Below are 25,725 nucleotides of genomic sequence, written 5' to 3' on the forward strand. Positions count from 1 at the left end.
AAATGAGTTCAACGATAAAACATGATTTCTCTGTTACTCTACCTTCAAATGCTAGTAGTGAGATTTTTAGTACTAATAGAACTTCATCTTTTATAGTAGAGTTTGCACAAGCTATTCACTTAAGTGAGGGAGAATGATATGTTGCATTAACACAACATAACATACCATTTAGTTTTTATAATGTTCGTAAAAACCAAAAAATTGTAATTCAAACAATCATTGATGAACTTGAAATTAATGATATGGATATAACACTAGGATATTATTCTTCCCTTCAATCTACTTTAGACATGATTCCTGAACATGTACGCATGTCAAAATGTTATAAACTTAAAAATGAAATTAGCATTAAGCATTCTTTAAAACTAAAAGATCAATGTATAATTGGTATGACACATGGATTACAACATTTACTTGGATCTATAAATCAAAATACAACCGAGTTTCACGATACTGTTTTCGCTAAACCTAATGTGGAAGTTCCATTAATAACACATTCAAAATGTCCATGTAATTTACAATATAATATACTAAACATTATTAATTTTTGTGTTGTTGTGAAACAACAAAATATTGGTCCGATACGTCGTAAAGTTAGTGTGTATAATATTAAACATGGACATGTAGAATGTTTTCTATTTCACACACCACATTATGTAAAAATTGAAAAATCATATTTTAACACGATTGGTGTAAACTTAAAAGATGAACTGAAAGATGAAATTGCCATTTCAATTTGGAACTTCAAACTTGACACTTCACTTTAAACAAAACTGATTTCTCAAAGTATAGATGATAGTTTTTACATCACATTAGTTTCAAATGTTAGTACCGATGTGTATCCTAAAAGTAATCCGTCGCATTTTAAAAATCAGCTAAAAATAATATTGAAGTATCAGAAACCGATTGGGATGTAGGATTAAGTGAATTACATGTTTCTTTAACATGTTATAATGCTACCGATGGTGAAAATGTTACCTGGTATAAACGAAAGAATGGTGAACTTCAAAAAAGTAAAATTGTAAGTGGATATATCCGTCCACACATCGTATCATTGATGAATTAAATAAAGTATCAAAAGATATAAAATTTTGTCTATCAAATATTGTGCAACTAGATTGCAGTGAACGCGTTGAATCGGCTACACTGTAACCAACATTAGCTTTTCAATTAGGTTTTCCTGAAATTTAAAATCTTGTAATTCACTTTCGCGGATTTACACAACCGAATGTCGATATTGGTTATCCACATTAAATTTTTATTTATATTGATATCATACAATATCAATTTTTAGGTGATACAAAAGCACCATTATTACGTATTGTAACAATATCAAATATTAAATACGGCAAAGTGCGAACATTAACATTTTAAGATATTCATTATTGGTCACTTTCAAAATTTTCCTTCAACACTAATGAAATGCTACTAAAAGACCATGCAGGGCGAAATTTGCCATTTCGTTCTGGGACACTGAGTGTAACACTTCATGCTAAGCATTCTCCTAATAAAATATAATTAATTTAAAACATGAAATTTAGACATCACGGACACGGTAACCCATACTTTTCAGTACCTGTATATCAAGAGGACTATAGATAGTTTTTTCCAAGGCTTATTTCGATTTGCATTACCATTTCTTAAACAAGGTGCATAAACGCTAGGTGGTCAAGCATTACAAACGGGGATACAAGTAGCGGGTGATGTATTAGAAGATAAACAATTTAAAGAATCTGTTCGCGCACGTGTAGAAGAACCTGCTGAAATACTCAAGACAAAAGCTGTTAAAAAGTAGGTCAGTTATTAACTGGAAGAGGTAAGAGACGGGCACGCAAACGTAAAGACCGGCAATTGTTCGTTTTGGACCTCCAAAAACATAAACGCACAAACAAAAGTAAAAGCAAAGAAAAAGGAAAAAAGAAAATAAGTAGTGTTAGAGATAGTCTCATAATGGCATTACTAAATCCAACAGTGTAGAAGGGTGCACCAACGATTTTGATTTATTTAGTACACCAATGACACAATGTACAGTTTAATCTTCAATCACTGTTGAATATCGACCAATTGCAACATTAACTTCTGATGGTTATAAGAGGAACACATATAGCTATTTTCTATTTAAAATTTTTATGTTAATTTCACCAGAAATTTTTGCATAATATTAGAATAATTTGCATATCTATAGGTTAATTAAGAATATATAAGTTAGTTAGGTTAATTAGTATATAAAATAGGTGAATTAAACATTGTCATTTGGAATATAAAAATATATGTAGGAAAGAAAACTTAACTTGGAAAAGCACCACAGAGTTAAAAAAAACAGAAAATGTTCCGTAGCAGTTAAAAGCTGTGTACGTGCACCCAGGATTGCTATCTAAAGTTAAAGAAGAATTGTGATATGAGAGAAATTTTATCTAGGTCATATATTTAAATCATACTTCTAACTTAGTTAGGTAGAAGTGAGCAGAGTTGCTAACGTTGCTGCAGATAGTGGTCTGGCGACATAGATCCTATCCCATTACCTTTGTATATTTCTGCTCAGATATTTTAGCAAGTGGGTTAGAATTCTTGGGAACAATAAGGCGTTAGATTTTCTTCAAGTGATCATTTTTCACACTAGAAACTTCGAAAGCTTGGGTTGGATCCCGCCAGAAAACTATCCTATATTTTTTTTCTACAAAGCGCGGTTTCGACAAGGAAGAGCTTCTGCTCTTCCTGCGAGTGGGTTTTCCCCCCATTGAAAATTATGAATGCAGTCATATCCTAGCATTATTACATATTTAGAATTGTAGAAATGTAAAATAAGATGTAATTTTGGTCAGAAAAGATGTTTTCGTTGTTACCTTAACTTTAAAACAAAAGCTTATTACTTTACTGTGCTTGGTGTTGACATTGCTGTAATTGAGACGACAGCGATACGCAGTACCGTGAATGTCATAGCAGCCGATATGTGTATATTTATTGATCATTAATTCTAAATTGAATGTCACTGCTGGAATCCTATGTAAATATAATCAGAGGAATATTAGGTACAATGTAATATAGAATATATTGTTGATTCATGATAATTATTGTGAAAAAAAGGTGAAAAACCATGAACAAATGTGTGTGTGGAGGTTGCGAGAGATCACCGCTAGAGTACTCTGGCGAGGTAAACAAAAGCACATGGACTGGTTCGGCAAGGAAGATTGTTTACAAAGAAAATGTACAGTGACGCCGGGGAAAACAATACGAAAACAAGTATTTAACATTTGAATAACAAAGTGTATGATACACCGTTTTAAAGCTTAGTATTTCCTCTATTCGGTGGTCAAACTCAATATAGATGACAAGCAATAATAATCTAAGAATAAATGAAAGATTACATGAAAGTGTACTACCCAGACATTTTGGCGACAAAACCATTAGGGTCCGCGAAAAGGGACTATACATTGAATTTTGGGTAGGTCAGGAGCGAGCCTTTGAAAATCGTGTTGTTTCCTCTGAAAGAAAACTGTTTGACAGGGAAGGAGCGAGTTAGTTGGTGTTAAGACGCGATATACAGAGGTCTTCCTCTGTAATAGTTAGTGCAAGATTCATCGTGACAATGGTCTGTTTGGTGAGATAGGCACATTTAAATAGTAGAATCGCGGTGTTACTCGAGATTGTTTTTTTTTCTTTCGTCTCGATCTGACTGTCTCAGAACTTAACGTAATCTCGGTGTATGCTTTACGGGCAACACATGTTGCGAGACGAGATGTTAAAAAGAGGAGAGTTTGAATATTTTTTTTTAAAGCAGAGACTGAGTCTTAAATCTGCAGCTAGGACAATGACTACTAGCGTATAACTCTCGTATGTAGTTTGCCGTGTGATATATGTATAAAATCCTAAAAGTAAAATTTTAAGTGCGTCATATGTGGCCAGTGTAGAACTTTGAAACTGGACCGTAGAATCAGCACATTTCCAGAGACTTTTGAGGCAATCCAGATGAAAATTATCCAGTAACACTGCATAAACCAGATGTCTTCAAATGGATCCAGAGATACTAAGAGAGAGACACCGGTGCAGCGGAGAAACAACCAGAGCAGCGCCCAGTAGCAGCAATTGATATCATCTAGGAGGGTCCAGGATGCCGAGCGAACTTCAGTGAGAAGAGAAAGGACTGAAGAAAGAAAACAATGAAGAACACGTCAAAACAATACGTGCACAAACTATGAACAGAAATGTATAATGGCCAAATTTTCATAAAAAAATAATAATTTTTTTTAATCGACCGGTCACTTCGATTTAATATTCATGTGAATATAAAATAATTTTTTTTATGTGTGTGTGTGAATATCAGTGTTTAAAATCTGTATGATTTCTGTGGAGGAGTGGAGTGTTTACTTTATCACCATTAAATATTCAACAAAATTACACGGAAGTCTTTCTTGTACGGATTCCAGACATCAAATAAGGTATGTGGAAAATTTCGCATATGTTTTTCTTTTACAGCATGGCAAGAACATAAACAGAGAAGGGTGTATGGTTGTTATCTGACCATTTCAATGGAGCATCTGTACTGAAGTAAAGCACTGATTACCTGAGTTAAAGAGTATTTTGTATATTTCAAATCACTTAATTTTTTTTTAAAAAAAAAGCTCTACCGAATATTTCATTTATATCTTTAATATTTAAGTAATCCAATTAATTAATATAATTCATTTACATAACTTCTGTTAATTACTTAATTTAAATACTTCTTGGGACTGTCCATTCAGGGCACTCCACCATTGTGGTGCAAATATTTAAGTATTTTAATTTCGAAATCTGGCTATGTCTGGTTGTTCACTTTAGCCCACCACAAAATCTGGCTTACCCAGCGTAAGGCGAGATCACTTCAGTGTCACGGGTTGTAATATTAAAAAAAAAGTGGATGCTGTCAATGAAATGTTCAGGGCCATACACCAACAATGAAGTAATAAGCTTTGTGTCCGGCAACATTTTATTTACGAATTTTGTTTCTTTGCTTCCTTGTTTATTTCGAAAAAAAAGCAGCCAAAATTACATGTTTTATTTGTAAGAATTTAGAGTTATTTTGATTAGTCTTTCCATGTGTGCCTGTCGGAAAATTTAAGAGGGGGATAACATTTATTTTGCGTGTTATTTTTATAAGATACAGTAATTAGCATATCTTACAAAGTTAGAGAGTTAGAGTATTTCTATTAAATTGATGGTGGTCACTAGACTACAGAAAAAGAAAATGGAAGAAGACCTGGTTAACTTTCCGCAGAATCAGCTCGGCGAGTTAGAGTTAGAGAGAATGGCGAATATAGAAAGCCAGGGAGAAGTTAGTAACGGAAACGGAAATCAGGGAAGTCAGGAAAACGAAAAGGAATCGATCCCTGAACCATCCAGTGTTGTGAACATGGAGACAATGGATCCATCTATGAATCCACTGTTTGTAATGTTACAACAGCTGGTAAAGAGCACTGTGAAAGAACTCGTTGACAAACAGGAAAGGTCAGTAAAGGAATTAGTTGATAAGCAGGAAATGTCAGTACAAGAATTAGTGAAAAGACAGGAAGTAAATAGCAGTAAATTAATGAACAGTATAGCTGAACTGAGTACTCGGTTGGATGCAACAGCTGAATCGTGCAATGAGCGGTTAGCTGGAGCATGCAACGAGTTACGAGGTTCAATAAGAGCGAATGATGAGAGGGTACAGCAGCTCGAGGCGAGTAACAATAGAAAATTAATGAGATACAGTTAACTTTAGGACAAGACATTGTGAGAGTAGACAACCAGGTAGAAAGCGTCAGGACTTGTGTAGAACAGGTGACAAGTAGGTTGGAAAGCGTTGAGGGTTCAATTGCTCAAGCGGAGAACAATATGCAGCGAGTAGAAATACAATGGAGAGAAGAAATGGGTCGATTACGCGAAGAAATTGGTCACGAAAACCAGCTTGAAGAGGTGTGGAGCGAATATCGGGATGGTATGCAAGAGATACAACAGAATATTACTTCTGTTTGCACCAAATTAGAGAAAGAACTTGCTTCTTTAAAGAAATCGGTTCGAGAAATTGATGACAGAGGTGAAAGAATAAACAATAACCAACCCGGTACCTCTCGAGACGCTCCTTGTTTTGTCTTTCGAGACGAGACAGAATCCCGCGTATCGTCAAACGCTCAGCCGCCTGTCTCTACGTGCCAGCTAGCATCAGCTGTGGGACTGATGCATCGTGATCTGTCTCTTCCTATATTTTCTGGTTTAGAAAGTGAAGTGCAGTCTCATAATTTTCTTGTCGAGCTCGATACTTATTTTGATCTCACGGGAGTACCGGAAGATCGAAAGCTACAGTTTGTCTCGAAATGCTTTAGAAATACATCACTGCAATGGGCTCAAGTAACTCTAATTAAGTGCAAGACGTATCACGATTTTATCATGCATTTCAAACGGACCTATCTGAGCGAAGAGAAGTTGGCGAACTTACGTGTGACCATTCTAACGGCTCGGTTTGATAGCCGCTCAAATAGGCTTCCCACGGAGTACCTTTTAGACTTGCTGCATAAAAATAGTATTTTATCGCCGCCATTAGAACCGCAAGTACTTTTAAAGATACTGCCAAGACAACTGCCATCTTGGATTTACAGGTTTCTGATATCATCCAAACCAAAAACAATTGAAGAATTGGTTGGTCTGGTGGCAGAATTGCAAGTGACGTATCAAAATAATAGCGGAAACAATAACATTAGATGGGGGATTAATATGATGTCAATAGAAGAAAGCGATAGTGAAAGGTCTAGCGGTACATCGTATAGACATCGCCCATATTCCCCACGAAAGAATCGCAATAATCAGAATCGTGGTGGAAATACACAGAGAGGTAGAGGGAACACGAGTAGGCAATTTGGCAACCATGGAACGACATGGCCACCAAGGGATAGAAATGGTGAGAATAATAACAATGAAAGGTCTCAGGGTCGTTCAAACAACCGAGGTTCCTTCAGGGGCAGGAATAATCCCAGAGGTCGGAGGAGATCATACTCTGGTGAAGAGCAGGTTAACAATCTAGAATTCAGTAGGGGTAATGGTTCTTCTAATGAAAGTGAAAACCAAAGATCTAGGTCACAGAGACCCCGGAATATGAGACAAACAGTTTCTAGACAGTGAGAAATGTACGCACGCTGTCTAGGAGCTACAGATAACTGTTCTCTATCTGATAGTGCTAAATTTTTACCTAGTAGTGTGCGTAATGAGGATAGTTCTTATCATGCTGAACATAGTAAGGGAGAATGCGAAACTCTTGTCAAACAGTTAGAAATTATGGGATTAGAAAATAATAGCCGAGATTGCATACAATGTGACAAAATTATTAATAAACAATATTTTTCGGATGATAAAGGTGCCAAAGGTAAAGATAAAGAATTATGCTTGCTTTTGAGAAGTGGAAAAGAGATTAAATTAAATAAAGGTCTTTTTGATGAATCAAATGCCATTTTTCGAGATTTATTGGAAACAGATGAAAGGGAGGATGTACCTACCAACAATGTTATAACGTTACCAGAAGTAGAAACCTGTTTATTTGGTAAAAAAGTATGAGCTCTTCTTGACAGCGGAGCATCAATTAGTGCAATTAGTAGTGACCTATGGGCACAGGTAAAGAATACCACCCCACCCCCTGCATTCCTAAAAGCAAACAATATAAAGGTTAGTTCGGCTTTTGGAAAATCTGTAGCCAAAATCCTTGGACAAGTGATGCTAGTAATGACATTTAGTAATCAAGAATTCTATACTGTGGGATTAATTGTACAAGGATTAAATCGTCCCTTGATTATTGGGTCACAGTTCTTTGCTGAGAGCAAGGCTGTGCTAGATTATAATGTGGGAGTTTTGAGATTAAATTCACCAACTGAGGTTCAGGTTAGTTTTCGAGATGTAGAAATCGAAGAGAGTGAGTTAGTGGTCAGGAGTTTGACTTTAGAGTTTGAAGATGGAGAGAGATTTTTATATTCATTTCCCTTAGGCGAAATGGGCGAAATGGGCGAAACGGGTATAGAATCCATCTATGCGTTTCAGATGGAAGATGTAAGAAATAGAGAAGGGCATAGTAAGGAGATGACTTCTCTCAGAACCCATCTGGATGATGGAAAATATCCGACAGCTACTGAACTTGCCAATGTAGTGTACAGCCCGCATGAATGGAATAAAGTACAAACTAAAGTCACACCAGCTGAGATTTCTAGCCTCGTAGAAGGGTACACTGACCTCAGTGTGGTCGAAAAGAAAAAATTAAAAGAAGTGTTAATGAAGCATAGAGAAGTGTTCGATTTAAAACCAGGGTGTATAAAGGGATATGAACACAGTATAGAATTGCGTGAAGAAGGGAAATTCAAAGCTAAAATGTATCCATATGCATTGAAGTTTAGGAATCAGGTGACTAATATCATTAATCGGTGGGAAGCATGGAAAATAGTGAGAAAATCTGAGACTTGCTACACCAGCCCGCTTGTTGTAGTTCCAAAAAAGGACGGAACTGTTCGTATTTGTTTGGATGCGAGACGTTTGGCAGAGGTCACTGTTAGTCAAAGGGATCAGCCAGTCCTAGCACTTAGTACACTAAGAGACCTATGTGATAAGCGTTGGAAAACTTCAATTGACTGTGTAGAGTCGTTTCTGCAAATCCGAGTAAAATCTGACAGTCAAAAATACTTAGGATTTTTACATAATGGAATTTCTTACGTATTCCAAAAGTTACCTTTCGGCACCAAGCAATCTCTTTCATCATGTGTGAGAGCGATTGATTCAATCCTCTCAGAGTGCAGAGAGTTTTGCGGTAATTATGTTGATGACGTCATCCTTGGAAGTTCGTCTTTTGACGAACATATACGTCATATAGACATTGCGTTAGGCAAAATTAAAGCAGCAGGCATGACTTTACGTCTGAAGAAATGTGAATTTGCGAGACGAGAAATTAGCGTCTTGGGATATAACTTGTCCCCAGATGGGATAGGAAAGTGCCCTGAGAAACTTGAGAAGATAATGACATTTAGGAGGCCCAGAAATGTGAAAGAATTGCGTAGTTTCATTGGGTACTGTCAGTTTTATCGCATATTTAGTACAAAGTATGCAGAAGTCCTTTTTCCTTTATTTCAACTTTTGAAAAAAAGGAGCAAAATTTCAATGGACTGAAATTCATGAGGAGGCATTTAGAAGAATAAGGGAAATCTTTCAGGAAGATGTTGTGTTAAAGAAGCCCCTTCCGGACAAACAATTTATTCTTGAATGCGATGCTTCAGACGTCAGCTGTTCTGCGCACTTATATCAAATAGATGATTATGGCAACATTAGAATTATCGAAATGACATCGCGAATTTTTAACGCTGCTCAACGCAACTATGTGATAACTGAGAAGGAATTTGTTGCGATAATAGATGGTGTAAACAAATTCAAGCACTATTTGATAGGGAACAGGTTCAAGATTAGATCTGACCACTTATCGATAAAATTTATTTTGTTGTGTAGAATAACTAATCAACGTATAGCAAGGTTCGTGTTAGCATTAAGCATGCTAGACTTCGAATTCGAGTATGTGCCTTCAAAACAGAATTTAAGTGATCATTTTTCGAGATACCCCCCTAACACAGGAAAAGAGTTCGACGTTAATAGAAAACTAGAGATAAAAGAGTCATTGATGACAATTTTGACAGGGATTCCCGGGGAATTGCGCAAGTTGATCACAATCCTTCCTGAAATGCAATCATCTGATGCATTCTGTGGAAAGATAAAGAAGTGTATAGAAACCGGTGACGTTAGTAAGAAGATAAGAAGTGATAAGCACACTTACGAAATAAGTAACGGAAGATTGTGTAAACGCGATTGTAACGGTCTGCGCATTTGTATTCCCGAAGTGCTGGTTGAACCTTTGCTGCAGTACTACCATGACGAGAGAGGTCACTTATCTGCAAGTAAGCTTTTTCCTCTTCTTTCTGAATATTTCGTTTGGCCTAAGATGAGGAACATCATCAGAAAATATACAACATCATGTGACATATGTCAAAAGGCATCACCGCCTCAGTGTTACCAACCTGGACCACTGAATCCAGTGCTAGTAGACAGACCAAATCAATTGATATGTTTAGATTGGTTAGGGCCACTTCCAAGAGAGGTTGGTAATGTAAAATATGTATTAGTCTGCATGGATGCTTTTTCGAAATTGATCGGCCTATATGCATGCAAGACAGCTACGTCATGTTCGGCCATTAGAAAGCTTAGAGAGTTCCTAAAACTATGTCCAAATGTGGATTATGTGTTAACTGATAATGGGACTCAATTTAAATCTCAGAGATGGATAAACGAGATGAGAGAATTAGGGCTAAAACACATTACTAGTACGCCTTATTATCCCCAGGGAAATATGGCAGAAGTGAGTGTCAAATCCACAGTGCGAATGCTGAGAAAGTACTGTCACGACAGACAGACTCAATGGCCAAAATTTTTAACGAAGGTGGAGAAGTGTTTGAATTCGGCCAAACACTTGTCAACAAACCTTAGTCCATATGAGGTACATTTTGGACAAACAATGTCGAAAGACATCGCACGATTATTTGAAATTCCAGAGATAGAAGATAGAAAGGACATAGAGTATTATGTAGAGATAGCATCCCGAAATCTAAAGAAAAGTGCAGAAAAAAGAAAGAGGGAATTTAATAAACGGCATGCAACAGTGCAATACGAGGTAGGAGAACTTGTTTTAATTAGGGTATTCCCAAAATCTGATGCATTTTCAGGAATTACAAGGAAAATGTTGCTCTTATATTCCGGGCCTTTTTCTATCCTGAAGAAGACAGAACACAATGTTTATGTTTTGGGTGACCCTGTGACAAAAGAAGAGAAATGTAGGAGAAACGCCTACCTGATCAAACGATACAAGGCAAGGACACCGCAGGAAGTCTGAGACAGGTAGTGCGGTTAACAATACGAACTTGAGGTACTCTCGAGAAAAAAAAAGAAAAGAAGAAAAATGTATTCACGTTCAGACTCAGATAGCTCTGTTAGTATACATTTAACTATTTAGAGGTTAGATTTGTTTGTAGCAATAATTACTTGTATATGTATGTAGAAATATCAGGTTATTTAATATGTAGAGGTGTTGAAATTTTAAATGTACTTAGGAATACATTAAAAATTTCAAAGGGGGATGTTATAAGAGGCACACATATAGCTATTTTCTATTTAAAATTTTTATGTTAATTTCACCAGAAATTTTTGCATAATATTAGAATAATTTGCATATCTATAGGTTAATTAAGAATATATCAGTTAGTTAGGTTAATTAGTATATAAAATAGGTGAATTAAACATTGTCATTTGGAATATAAAAATATATGTAGGAAAGAAAACTTAACTTGGAAAAGCACCACTGAGTTTAAAAAAAAACAGAAAATGTTCCGTAGCAGTTAAAAGCTGTGTACGTGCACCCAGGATTGCTATCTAAAGTTAAAGAAGAATTGTGATATGAGAGAAATTTTATCTAGGTCATATATTTAAATCATACTTCTAACTTAGTTAGGTAGAAGTGAGCAGAGTTGCTAACGTTGCTGCAGATAGTGGCCTGGCGACATAGATCCTATCCCATTACCTTTGTATATTTCTGCTCAGATATTTTAGCAAGTGGGTTAGAATTCTTGGGAACAATAAGGCGTTAGATTTTCTTCAAGTGACCATTTTTCACACTAGAAACTTCGAAAGCTTGGGTTGGATCCCGCCAGAAAACTATCCTATATTTTTTTTCTACAAAGCGCGGTTTCGACAAGGAAGAGCTTCTGCTCTTCCTGCGAGTGGGTTTTCCCCCCATTGAAAATTATGAATGCAGTCATATCCTAGCATTATTACATATTTAGAATTGTAGAAATGTAAAATAAGATGTAATTTTGGTCAGAAAAGATGTTTTCGTTGTTACCTTAACTTTAAAACAAAAGCTTATTACTTTACTGTGCTTGGTGTTGACATTGCTGTAATTGAGACGACAGCGATACGCAGTACCGTGAATGTCATAGCAGCCAATATGTGTATATTTATTGATCATTAATTCTAAATTGAATGTCACTGCTGGAATCCTATGTAAATATAATCAGAGGAATATTAGGTACAATGTAATATAGAATATATTGTTGATTCATGATAATTATTGTGAAAAAAAGGTGAAAAACCATGAACAAATGTGTGTGTGGAGGTTGCGAGAGATCACCGCTAGAGTACTCTGGCGAGGTAAACAAAAGCACATGGACTGGTTCGGCAAGGAAGATTGTTTACAAAGAAAATGTACAGTGACGCCGGGGAAAACAATACGAAAACAAGTATTTAACATTTGAATAACAAAGTGTATGATACACCGTTTTAAAGCTTAGTATTTCCTCTATTCGGTGGTCAAACTCAATATAGATGACAAGCAATAATAATCTAAGAATAAATGAAAGATTACATGAAAGTGTACTACCCAGACATTTTGGCGACAAAACCATTAGGGTCCGCGAAAAGGGACTATACATTGAATTTTGGGTAGGTCAGGAGCGAGCCTTTGAAAATCGTGTTGTTTCCTCTGAAAGAAAACTGTTTGACAGGGAAGGAGCGAGTTAGTTGGTGTTAAGACGCGATATACAGAGGTCTTCCTCTGTAATAGTTAGTGCAAGATTCATCGTGACAATGGTCTGTTTGGTGAGATAGGCACATTTAAATAGTAGAATCGCGGTGTTACTCGAGATTGTTTTTTTTTCTTTCGTCTCGATCTGACTGTCTCAGAACTTAACGTAATCTCGGTGTATGCTTTACGGGCAACACATGTTGCGAGACGAGATGTTAAAAAGAGGAGAGTTTGAATATTTTTTTTAAAGCAGAGACTGAGTCTTAAATCTGCAGCTAGGACAATGACTACTAGCGTATAACTCTCGTATGTAGTTTGCCGTGTGATATATGTATAAAATCCTAAAAGTAAAATTTTAAGTGCGTCATATGTGGCCAGTGTAGAACTTTGAAACTGGACCGTAGAATCAGCACATTTCCAGAGACTTTTGAGGCAATCCAGATGAAAATTATCCAGTAACACTGCATAAACCAGATGTCTTCAAATGGATCCAGAGATACTAAGAGAGAGACACCGGTGCAGCGGAGAAACAACCAGAGCAGCGCCCAGTAGCAGCAATTGATATCATCTAGGAGGGTCCAGGATGCCGAGCGAACTTCAGTGAGAAGAGAAAGGACTGAAGAAAGAAAACAATGAAGAACACGTCAAAACAATACGTGCACAAACTATGAACAGAAATGTATAATGGCCAAATTTTCATAAAAAAATAATAATTATTTTTTTTATCGACCGGTCACTTCGATTTAATATTCACGTGAATATAAAATAATTTTTTTTATGTGTGTGTGTGAATATCAGTGTTTAAAATCTGTATGATTTCTGTGGAGGAGTGGAGTGTTTACTTTATCACCATTAAATATTCAACAAAATTACACGGAAGTCTTTCTTGTACGGATTCCAGACATCAAATAAGGTATGTGGAAAATATCGCATATGTTTTTCTTTTACAGCATGGCAAGAACATAAACAGAGAAGGGTGTATGGTTGTTATCTGACCATTTCAATGGAGCATCTGTACTGAAGTAAAGCACTGATTACCTGAGTTAAAGAGTATTTTGTATATTTCAAATCACTTAATTTTTTTTAAAAAAAAGCTCTACCGAATATTTCATTTATATCTTTAATATTTAAGTAATCCAATTAATTAATATAATTCATTTACATAACTTCTGTTAATTACTTAATTTAAATACTTCTTGGGACTGTCCATTCAGGGCACTCCACCATTGTGGTGCAAATATTTAAGTATTTTAATTTCGAAATCTGGCTATGTCTGGTTGTTCACTTTAGCCCACCACATGGTCCTACTGATTTTTTTTATTCCGGGTGAAACAGGTGAATTTATTCATACTGCATATCTTTATGTTCATTGTGAAATTACAAAACCCGATGATACGCCTTTAGTTGAAATTGATGTAGTAGCGCCAATAAATAATTTCTTATATTCATTATTTAGTCAAATTGACATTTCATTAAATGATAAATTAATTACTTCATCAGGATTTTATCCTTATCGTGCAAATCTTGAAACATTATTAAATTATTCCCGTGATGCTACTGATACACATTTGAAATTAGGTGTGTGTTACAAAGATACCGCGAAACAATTCGATACATTAACTGCAGATAATGCAGGTTTTCAACAACGTGCTAATTACATTAAAATAGTAAATCGTTTGAAATGTATTGTCGCCTGTATTCAAGAACGTGCTAATTACATTAAAAATAGTAAATCGTTTGAAATGTATTGTCGCCTGTATTCTGGATTGCCAGGAGCAATTGTAAATGAAGTAGGTCTTCGTATAAAATTACATCGTACTAAAGATGCTTTTTGTTTAATGTCTCCTGCAAATACTTCTTATAAAGTAAAACTTGAAGATGTAACTTTACATATACGACGTATAGATGTTGCACCCCATTTGGCAATGGAAATCAATATTAACATGCTCCATGAAACAACGAAATATTCTCTCACAAGAGTTGAAACAAGATCTTATACTATTCCTGCAAATGTTAATTTATACAATCTTGATAATATTTTCTTGGGTAACGTACCTAAACGTCTTGTTATCGGTTTCGTTTCTAATTCGGCATTTAATGGGAAATCTGAACTAAATCCATTTCATTTTCAACACTTTAACGTTAGCAAACTGCAACTACAGGTCGGATCAAAATCTTTTCCTCCCAATCCCCTCACCCCGATTTTAAAAAGATTTGTACCTTCTAATTTACCATTCTGTTTCAGGTAATGGTAAAATATAATAAAGATGATGAACATACGTACTATTACTCCTGAAGAATATCCACACGGCTATACTCTTTATTAATTTATCCTATCACCTACAGCAACATTAGATGATTGTACTTGGGACCTTGTACGTTATGCACCTATAAATACTAGTTTCCTTCTCTGAAAATTTAACTGAACCAAAACTTGTATTGTATATGCATAGTTTGATTCCCTAATTCAAATTGATAAAGATAGAAATGTATACACCGATAATACTTTTTAAAATCATTATTTTACTAAAAGAAGTATAAGTGTAAACTTCTAATCATTCAAATTAGATGTGTCCTACTAGTACAAAGTGTGCGTTAGACATTCCATATTGTAATATACTGTGATTGTTAAGAGTTGCAAGGTGTCATACCATGGAGTGTCTCAAAAGTATTTTCCTGGCGTTAGCACCATTGATAATTATTGATAAATTTATAAAAATATGTCAATAATATTTTCAACATGTTATTTGAATTCAATATTATGTTTGATATACGCACGTGGGTATAAAATGTGATGTGTTTCAAAAAAAGAAAAGTGATGTACATCGATGATATAATAAAAGTGCTACTTCGTGATAAACTCAGTGGTGCAAATGTGCATGGTATTTATGCAATTGAGAGAATACCTAAAAGTGTCCAACCACCTGGTGGACTTATAATAAACTTGGACAGTTCTACTTCTACGGGCTCAAATTGGGTGTGTGTATTCATTGATGAAAATCAAAGAAGATATTACTTTCATAGCCTAGCATTACCAATTTCAAAAGAAATAAAATCCTTTTAAATAAAATTTAAAATATATTTTACAAACAGTTCCGCATATCAAGGTGGAAATTCCATTTTGTGTGGATATTTTCTTTTATACTTTCTTCATCATATTGTAGACAAGAAAAGTTTTGAAGCAGTTTTAAATTTATTCAATAAAATAATCTTAAACAAAATGATAAAATTGTATTTAATCATGTAACCAAATTTAAAAAAAGAAAAAACAAGTAGATTAGATTAATAAAGTTTTTATTTACAATTTTAAATCTTGTTTTTTGTTTACAACAATGAAAACTACAATGTTGCAAATACATTAATTAATATTACTGATCTTACAGGTTTCCACCAGAAACATAATTGTTGTGCATTACGAAATGCACGTACTGATTTTTTCTCGAGTTTTATTCATCAAACGAACATAAATCATTAAATACGTTCGTATGCAATGTGTTTAATGATGGACATTGTTTACTTTCTAAATTAACAACATTATCTAATGCAAAAATCTTTTTAATCCAAACTGATTTTTCTGCACCTTTGCAGTAAAATGTTACATCTTCTTTACAAAGTTGATATAGAACGTTACGTATGTGTGATACAGTATAACCGCATTTATCATTCCAACTTAGTACGTATAAGTTTAATGTTTACCAATCAATTTGTTTTTGTCAACCTAACGGTAGTAAATTATATTCTACTGGTGATTTTATTAAGCAATGCAAATTTACCGTATCATCGCATACAGTTAAACAAAATTCACAAACAATAAATTCATGATTTGAAATCTTAAAACCTTGTATGCCAATAATGTATTCATTATCACATTATGAAATTTCATGTTTACGTTGCAAGAAAAATTGAATAATTTGTCCAACAAATTCAGTGTTCTTTAAACATTCACGCGTTTTCCGTATAAAGTTTATAGTTGAGATTTCGCTATGTCTTTCTTTAAACACTTCAAACAAATCAATAAGAGTTTTTTTTTTATAAATACTGCACTGCAAAATCACCAACGTTCTCAGGGTTCACTACAATTGAATTAAAGAGTAAGTATACATTTATACTTTTCAAGACACACAGTTCACTAATTTGATCTTCACTACAGAATATACATGTAATATTTTCGCACGGCATTTTGTTAACACAGTTCAGTCACATTCATTCTGAGAATTAAATTTGTCTTTTTCAAGTAATACGCGTACGAGATCTTCTCTTGCATTCATATCAATCGTTAGTTCACCGTATGTAATATTATAATAGTCTTTTGTTAATGGACCAATAGGATGAGTTAATCCGCAAATATAAAACATTTCGTCCTGTACACGAGGACTTACCAACACAGACCATGCAAGTATATCTAAAATATACGTCACAATAAAACATTCATGAGCCCTCTTAAATGTATCATTCCAACAACGTGCATTACATATCACATAACCATTGGGAGTGCACATCACAATACAATCCCTAATACACTTTACATCCACAAAGTTATCACAACATTCATAGTTCCAAGCTAATTCCGTTGGAGTAGTTGATGGTTCCGAAGCATTCACATTTGATACCATGGCTTCGTGTGATTCCGCCTCAGAATCCAACTGATCCTCTGAAAGCTCGTACACTTCGTCATCGGGTAAATCATCAGTTTCTTCACTATGTGATGATAAGTAAGGATAAACTTCAACATTATTTTCATATCTGTCTAACAGCGTTTCATTAAATGATAAATCCGGAGAATCTGGATGGTCTTCTATCTTTGCTTTCTTTTTACAAAAGTATCATTCTCATCGTCTTCAATCAACTGACGCTTCTCCATGGTTAACAAAACTATACACTCAAATTTTAATTGTGATATTTAAACAAAAATTTTAAATGATATTTTCCGTTCGCGCACCCGCGCCCGCATCCCGAGCCATGCCACGTTTTCTGGCACCGGGCCTCCTATCTTTTGTAACCTAACATTCTTTGTATATATATATTTATTATTATTATTATTATTTATATAAGACTCACCTCCCTTACACTACATCCTGTTCATATTTGTCTTTGTTTACTTATCTACAACATTCAACTCACCCCCTTTCATTACATCTGGTTAACATTTATAGTTGTCTACTTATCAACAACATCCGGAAAACAATGTTATCAAAAAGAGGGGGAAATATTCGCTATAAAATACTGTATACCATCACCGGAAATACATTATCTCACGGGAAGTAATCACTGATATCTCCTCCACATATCCTGTCAAAATGTATGTCCCAATCTACTCTTTGGTCTATAGTTATGACCCAGAAACGAAGCAGCAATCATCACAATGGAGACGCCATCTTCTCTAACTCCAAAAAAGCTTGACAAGTTTGCAGCAACATCAAGTCGATGCTGATCATTTTTTCGCCATTCGAGGAATTGTGCATAAGGACTTTCTTCCACCTGGTCAGAATATCAACGGGAAGGTTTACTGCGAGGTTTTGAAACGACTGAGGGAAGGTGTTCGGCGCAAACTGCCAGAGCTATGGCAAACGAAAGATTGGTTGCTTGCACCATGATAACTCGCGCGTGCACACTTCGCTCGTTGTGAGGAATTTTTGGCCAAAAACAACATGGCAACGGTATCTCACCCTTCCCGTGCGACTTCTACTTGTTCCCGAAGATGAAACTAGCGTTGAAAGGGCAATGTATTGACTCCATTGAAAACATCCAACTTGTATCGCAAGGGGTCTTAAACACCTTCACCCTGTGGACTTCAGGAAAATGACGGACAAACACTAGGACGTAAATATACTTTTCTGATTTTTACAATGACATTCTCGGATATTTTGGGTAGCATCTCGTATGTGTATAATTGGACCTTTTGAATGTCATGTGGCCAAACATCAAAGTTGAAACTTTCACAAATGAAATCTGAAATTCTATATCTCATGAATAATTTTTGTTAGGCCACTTGGCATCCAAGCAATCTAATTGTTGTTTAACATGAAGCACTTTGTACTCATGCTCGTCAATTAAGGTGTGTATGTATTTGCAATTATGTTTGTATGTTGATGATTTGTCTCCCGCCTTTGAAAAAAACATCATGTGGGCGATATTATGCATGTAGTTACTGATTGAATGAAAACTGAGGAAGACAACTTACATTTCGTATGCCATTGTCCTCAAGACGGTTCGAGTAGACTTCACCAATACCTGGTATGGTTGTTACAGGCTTCTGACCAATTCTTTCGCCAATAAATCTGCGAAATTTTGGCGAATTCATTTCTCCTAAAAGGAAGCAATATGCTTGTATTACTAGTAATATGCAATTACTAGTAAAAACAGTAAAGCTACTAATTTTTTTAAGATTACAAATAATAATAATAAACATAAGAAAATAAACTTAAGCGACACATACATAACATCTTTTCATAAATTAACTCCTATTAATTTATGCTATTAAATTAACTCACTTAAAAATTAGATAATGTCCTTTCATTTTGTTATTCGCTACTCTTTCTGGAATGGTCCTGCGAAACGAAAGACAAAGACCATTTTGTAAGAAGTAGTTTTCCCTTACAAAATGACGTTTAAGTTTATGATAACGAATTCGACCTCTAGGTAACAGACAACATGAACACCAGAGAAGCCGTTACGAATACTTTGAATGTATTATGCTAACTTGCAGGAAGGACGGCTCCTTGTCTGAATGCTCATATAGCTCCCCTTGGGGAGGGCTACATTTGTGCATTTTTCGACACTGGTTATATAGTTATAGGCATAGGTAAAAGTGAAGGGGAACGCGAGGGGACGCCGGCCCCCACCTCGAGAAAATATGTCCGTCGTCTCTCCCAGTTCCTAAAAAATTACAACGGGCGAAGATAGGCAGGGCGAACGGCCTGGCCAGTGATTAAAATTTTCCGGAAAATTTTCCGATTCATAAAAACATACTCCACTTATTCCTACATCGTTGTTTAGCCTTGATGTGAGGTGGAAAATTTTCTTGTATATTTTTCCGGAAAATTTTCCGTTGTAAACAATTATCAGTGATCAAGTAACAATCCCTCAGTAATCATAAAATTGATTGAATTCATGTATAGAAATGTTAAAAAGTGAAAGATCGTTTGAAGAATCTGAAAATTTTCATGGCTTAGACAATTTTCAGCACTATGCAGGAACAAGTGAAACAATTTTCCATGAATCGAAAAATTGTGTCCTGTATGGTGTGGTGTGCATGTGGTGTGGTGATATGATAAAGGTAGTTGGGTCACCTAGAGGTGATAATCACCAATTAATATACAAATAGTTTATCTATACCTATTACCCCTAGGAAGTCCAAGAATTTTTTTGTCACAAGTTGGTCCAAGCAGGGAGGGGGGCTCCTTGAACCCACAGTATAACATACTATAACTCACATAACGCCATCTAACAAGAAATGAATATACAATAAGCATTCAGAACTTACTCGTGGCTTATATGCTGTTTCCCTACATAAGAACACAATCCTTGTTAAATACAAACGAAAAAATCTAACTTCAGGATATATACTTGTAGAAAATATGTTACATGGAAGTCCAAGGAGGGGGTTCGATGAACTAAATTATAATGCACATTAATGATGTGGATTTATCAAAGAAGTAATAATGGACAATAAATAAAATTCTCAATATTTTAATCAAGACTTACTATGGGTTTTTTTCAAGAAATACAAACGAGTGGGTTCGAGAAGCTCTCACCTTGGACTTCCTAGGGTTATGAAGTCTTGCACTTGACTTCCCTCTGGAGCCGCCACTACCATTATAACACAATGTTGCAGCATAGAAAGATATACTGGTCTCAGGATTTCTCTACTTATTCTGAGAACAACAACTCTAGTTTTTATATCTGGAAGCTAATAGTAAAGGAGATAGAGGTGTTGGATTCAAATTTAGAAAAAAAAAATACATCACAGCCTCAGCGTAATAATTTAAAATGGTGCAATAATCAAACCCTCCTTTACATTGATAACTAGAAGACGATTACGGTTCATTTAGGGCGTTCCTTTCGCTAGCCCCAACTGGGAAAGTGTCAGGAATTCTACGTGTATGATACCTCACATCTCCAGCCTGAAAAGGAAAGACAAGTAAATATTTGCAGTTGGTGTTACTCACCCTACTGGAAAATTGAGACATCTGAAATCATGGTGAACAAATCCTTTTATTGTCGCTAGAGCACTAATAAATGAGTAATATTGGAATAATGATACCAGGTCCTCGTTACACTAACACTCTTCTCTTGAAATTTTTACACTTAAATCAACGCTCTATATTTCGTGTTGTGTGAGAGTTTTGTTGATGTTGAAGAAGAAACGTCCTTCACTCTAACTACTTACAAGTTAATAGTTACTCAACCCACTACTTCCTTAGGATGTAGGCCACTGATGCTGTCTCGTACTTATGGTTACATAGTCCAGCCTGTCTCGTCTCGGATGATGTACTTCGTCACCAAATAGCACGGTTAATTAACATATATTTAAGCGCCCGAAATATGAATTCTGCTACTTTACATGAACGATAAGAAACTGAACTCATCTTCCCCTCCGAAGACAGCTTCTCAGTTTTGATACGAGACACCCTTCTCGAGATGAAACTGCATGATTAGTTAGTTGTCAAAGTTTGTGGGTTTCCTTGCTAGTCACCATTAACACATTGAATAACTAATTGAAAATCTCCCTTGAAGCACCAAGGTACATGATACAGTTTATGTATTCTTTCTCTCGGGAGTATAGTTATTGAACTCGTGTGTATTGTAGCACTGCTACTTGTGAAAACAAGCACTTATAAACATAATAGTTCTGTAATCATAAATTATATGCATAATAATAACTTTGATTGAGAGTTGGTCGAGGATAATAATGCAAATAACTGATATGAAGAACACTGTTCAGAAATAATACATACCAACTCACAAACTCCTACACTCCCGGTATGAGGAATTTGCTCATAATATCTGGAAACACGAATCGCCGTGACGTGTTCCATCAAACCTGAAACTGACCTACTCCTCTTTTTGGCTTCCTTGCCAATATCCACCACCCTACACAAAGAATTGTCGAAACTCGCCCCAATGGTCTGTGCTTTTCAAATAGCAGAGAGCCCAAGGCGATGTTCGTGGTTGGTGGCTGTTCAGAAATGAGCGTTCTTCTCAATAAAAACTAACGACTGTAAGTATAGGTTTAGACAGCAACATAAAAAGTAGTATTTTTTCTCCCAGCAGAGTGAGAAGGTGAGAGAGTGTGTGTAAAAACAGGACACCAAGAAATCAGTAGTAGGTACGTGTGATACGTTATAATATCGCATTAGTCCACATATACTCATGTTCATTTAGTAAAATTTGTTTCTAGTTGTTTAATTCATATAATCTTGTGTGTTATGAAATGCAAATATAATGTCTCTCAAAGCAACGTCGAAGAATTATAAGAAACCAGCGCCTACAAAAGGATTACTGCGACCACATGGTCCTCCGGGCCGGCTCAGGATTCTACAGTGTAGTTAACAAGGTAGGTAGTCAGTGCATATTTGAATGTAATATTATCCTTTTATTACGTATACAAAATAAGCCTGTAATAGCAAAGCCTCATTTAGAACACAAGTGTTAAAAGTATATTTAATTTAAGTGAATCATCACGGACAGAATGAAAGAATTAGTGGTCAAGAGAGGTCAAATTAAGGCCAAACTCACTCGTTTTAAACCTTTTGTAGACAGTTTTACAGAAGATCAGAATATTACGCATTAGTGTTATGTTACGAGAAAATAAAACAGTGCTATGATGAATTTGATGCAATACAGTCCGAAAAAGAAATGTTACAGGGTTCTTCAGAAATTGATCAGGAAACACAAGGAAGAGAGCAATTCGAGTGTACTTATTTTGATTTAGCAGCTAAGGCGGAGGTGCTCATAAATAGTCCAGGACCCATAGTATACCCCCGTAAAAAAATCGAGGTCCAGAGAATTTGATTTTTGATTTGTGTTCTGGGATCATTATTGAATTAATTTAGCTTGGGTAGACATTTCTAATCCGGGCCGATTAGGTTCTGAACGTCATTTTAACCCTTTCGATACGGTGCGCTTTTTGATGTTTTCGTTCACTAAGTTATGCAGGTGCTGCAGCTTCCATAATTATCCTATTGAAACTTTCTATGGTGCGTTGTGTCGGCCAAAGACAAGGTTTTCAGATGCTGGTATATTTGTTTCAAATTAGCTAATAAGAGGGAAATTATAGAGGGAAAAATGGGATTGTTTTCAAAATTTTCACCTAAATTCGGGAATTAAAATTTCTCATGGCTGGAAACACTGCCACTAGATAGATGCAACTCATCTTAAAATAAACTTTGGTACAGCACTAATATCTCCAAGAAATATCATGTCGACATCTAACAAACTAAGCATGTAATTTAAAAAATATATCATTATATCTTTTTAAAAAATGCCATTTTCTGGACGTCATTTTTAAGAATGGCGAATATATTTTAATGATGACTTAATATTTCGTGAATCATGAGACCTACATTCAACGTTCTTGTGTCAGACGTAGGTTATGAATGTCTTTCATATATCTGGCCAAGACCACTCCTCAGTCACTTTACTAACAAAGCATTTACAATTGCAGCCTTTGATAATGTTGACTCTGAAGACAGCTCTTCTTTGTCCGGCACATATGGCACACATTTTACGGCAATGGTGCTTTTTCAAGACCGTGCCAATGAGTTAGATGCTGGGTAACAATCAGTGTCAGCATTAAATATACCGAAACGAAGTTGTAAACTTATAACACAGCTGCCTTGTCAGTGTGTGCAAAACTACTACAAGCCAAAAACACGTCCCGATTTACCAGAAAGTTTCCAAGTGGCTGAGGATATGCATCATGTAGTGCCCGATACTGCAATCTGTAAAACCAAGGAAACTGAATTTGTTATTACTCTTATTCAGTGTGGACTGAAAGATCAGCACAAGGCAGTTCCTCCATGGGCTGGAATTCATGCTCTAATCTCCCAGAGTACCGTCTTAATGAAAAAGGTTGGCTTTTCACCAGTAATATCATCTCCTGTCACAAACTACGCAACAGCTATAAAAAATTTCCAAAAAGGGCGTGCTCAGCTTGAGGATCAACCAATCCTCCCAATATTCTGTGACAAAGGTGTCTTCCGTATTGTCGCTGAGATCTGTATGAGCAATCCAGAAGAATTTAGTGAACTTTATCCAATGATAGGCATTTTTCACATGACAAAAGTTGCACTGCGGTGTGTAGGAAGTTATCTAACAGGATGTGGCATAGAAGATGCACTCATTGAGACTAAAATCTTTGGAGCCAAAACTGTGCAATCTGTATTGAGCGGAACTCATTATGTTTGATCGTTACAGGGTATGCTCACCATCTCTGAGGCTATAGAAACATTGCGTTGGATGGCCTTCTGGAAGAAGAATAACAAATTAGATTTCGCAGATGTTATGGAAAAAGCGTTCAAGGCACAGGACGCACTTCATTTGAAGGACATAATGAAAAGCCAGGTAACATTTACTACACTTCGTTCAATATCACAAACCTTAAGAGCCAAGTTTGAAGAGTTTATCAAAGAGTGCGAGGATAAGTCAGAGCTTTGCAAGCACTGAGGAAATGTAATTTTAATCGGTCTAGTGAAGGACCTAGTACATACTGATAGAAAAGGTGACTGGGAGCTGCACGTGAAAACAGTAAAGTCACTCATTCCTGTGTTTCGTGAATTCGATTGTATAAACTGTGTGAGATATGGGTCCTGATATTTGGAAAGAATAAAAAAACTAGAAGTAGAAAACAAGTACCTTCACAACAAATTTGTTCAAGGACACTTTGTGATCAAAGACAAAGAAGGACGAATCAACGCTGTAGCTCCTGATATGAAATTAGAACAAACCATTCAGAGATCAGAAAAGTTTCAAGGGAATTGTCGGTCAAACACCTAAAAGTGACTATGTTGCTCAATGGCAACTAGTTTACCACGAAGTACTTTCTATTTGTAACGTTTTCAAAGAGGTGACTAATTCTAAATTAATAGACCACCGTGAAACTGTTCCTCACCATGAGCTAATGGGAAAAAGAGGAGAACGTTTCAATAGAAATGTTGAGAGCCTTGTTCATTTTAAGCAGCGATGAGGAAATAAGTTTGAAATGATTGAGCCTGAGAGGCTGCATAAGTTTGTCACAAAACATGTGAATAACGATGTAAAGGCACGTCTATTAGATATCTTTTCACATGGGTCAGAATTATATACACAGCTGAAGCAGGAGACGTTTGTATTGAAAATAAAATCGTTTTTTGACGTAATCAATAAAGCTAACCTTCCACGCTTTAATCGGAACACTGTAACAGAACCAGCAACCAGAAAAGCTCCACTGGTGATCTCAAATAAAATTCTTTCCCAAGTCAACATAGAGATAGATCTGGCAAAAGAAAGTGGGGAATCTATCAAGAACATTATGTCTCACGACCTTCTTCCAACAAATGCGTTATTTGAAGGAGATGCTGCGACAAAACCAGTAAAACACACACTCTTTAAAGAATTAGAAAAATATCCTTCATCTGGCGATTTTTATTTCAAAAAGGCCCCTGCACTAAACACTGCTGTTATTGTGGATTATATGTCCCAATTGCGAACGGTCAAGCTGTCATCCATGAAAAATTTTGGAGAGGTTATTCAGAGAGTTCTACAAATATCAAAATCAGTATGTACTCTGCAAGAACTGCATATCATATTTGACAGTTGTCTTGAACTTTCTCTCAAAGAGTGTGAGAAAATGAGGCGAATGTCTACAACTGGATGAATCGAACTTGCATGTATAACAAATCCTACACCTCTGTCTTTGCAACATGATAAATTATGGTCATCTACATCAAACAAGCTTAATCTGGAGATGCTAATGCGGCGAAATATTACTGATGTTTCAGCAAACTCAGAATTTCCAATTATTGCTAGTGGAATGATTGTTAATAAGGAATTGATGCCGGCACAAATATATCCAAACGGTGCAGGCCATATTGTAGAAGAACTGAAATACAAATTGGAGGACGCTGACCTTCGTTCATTCCACA

The 25,725-nt window shown here is 35.8% G+C and overlaps 1 protein-coding gene across 1 annotated transcript in view; it reads right to left on the reverse strand.

The window, feature by feature from the left end:
* The window catches only part of LOC145675434 (barrier-to-autointegration factor-like protein), a 127,801-nt gene that overhangs the window by 71,546 nt on the left and 30,530 nt on the right, over nt 1-25,725 (reverse strand). The window contains exon 2 of the mRNA XM_081745852.1: nt 18,783-18,907. Coding sequence (XP_081601978.1) covers nt 18,783-18,902 — 120 coding nt within the window. The 5' untranslated portion in view covers nt 18,903-18,907. The remainder of the gene's footprint in view (nt 1-18,782; nt 18,908-25,725) is intronic.

The sequence above is a fragment of the Thermobia domestica genome, chromosome 18, assembly GCF_964235325.1.
Source record: "Thermobia domestica chromosome 18, izTheDome1.hap1.1, whole genome shotgun sequence".
NCBI lineage: Eukaryota > Metazoa > Arthropoda > Insecta > Zygentoma > Lepismatidae > Thermobia > Thermobia domestica.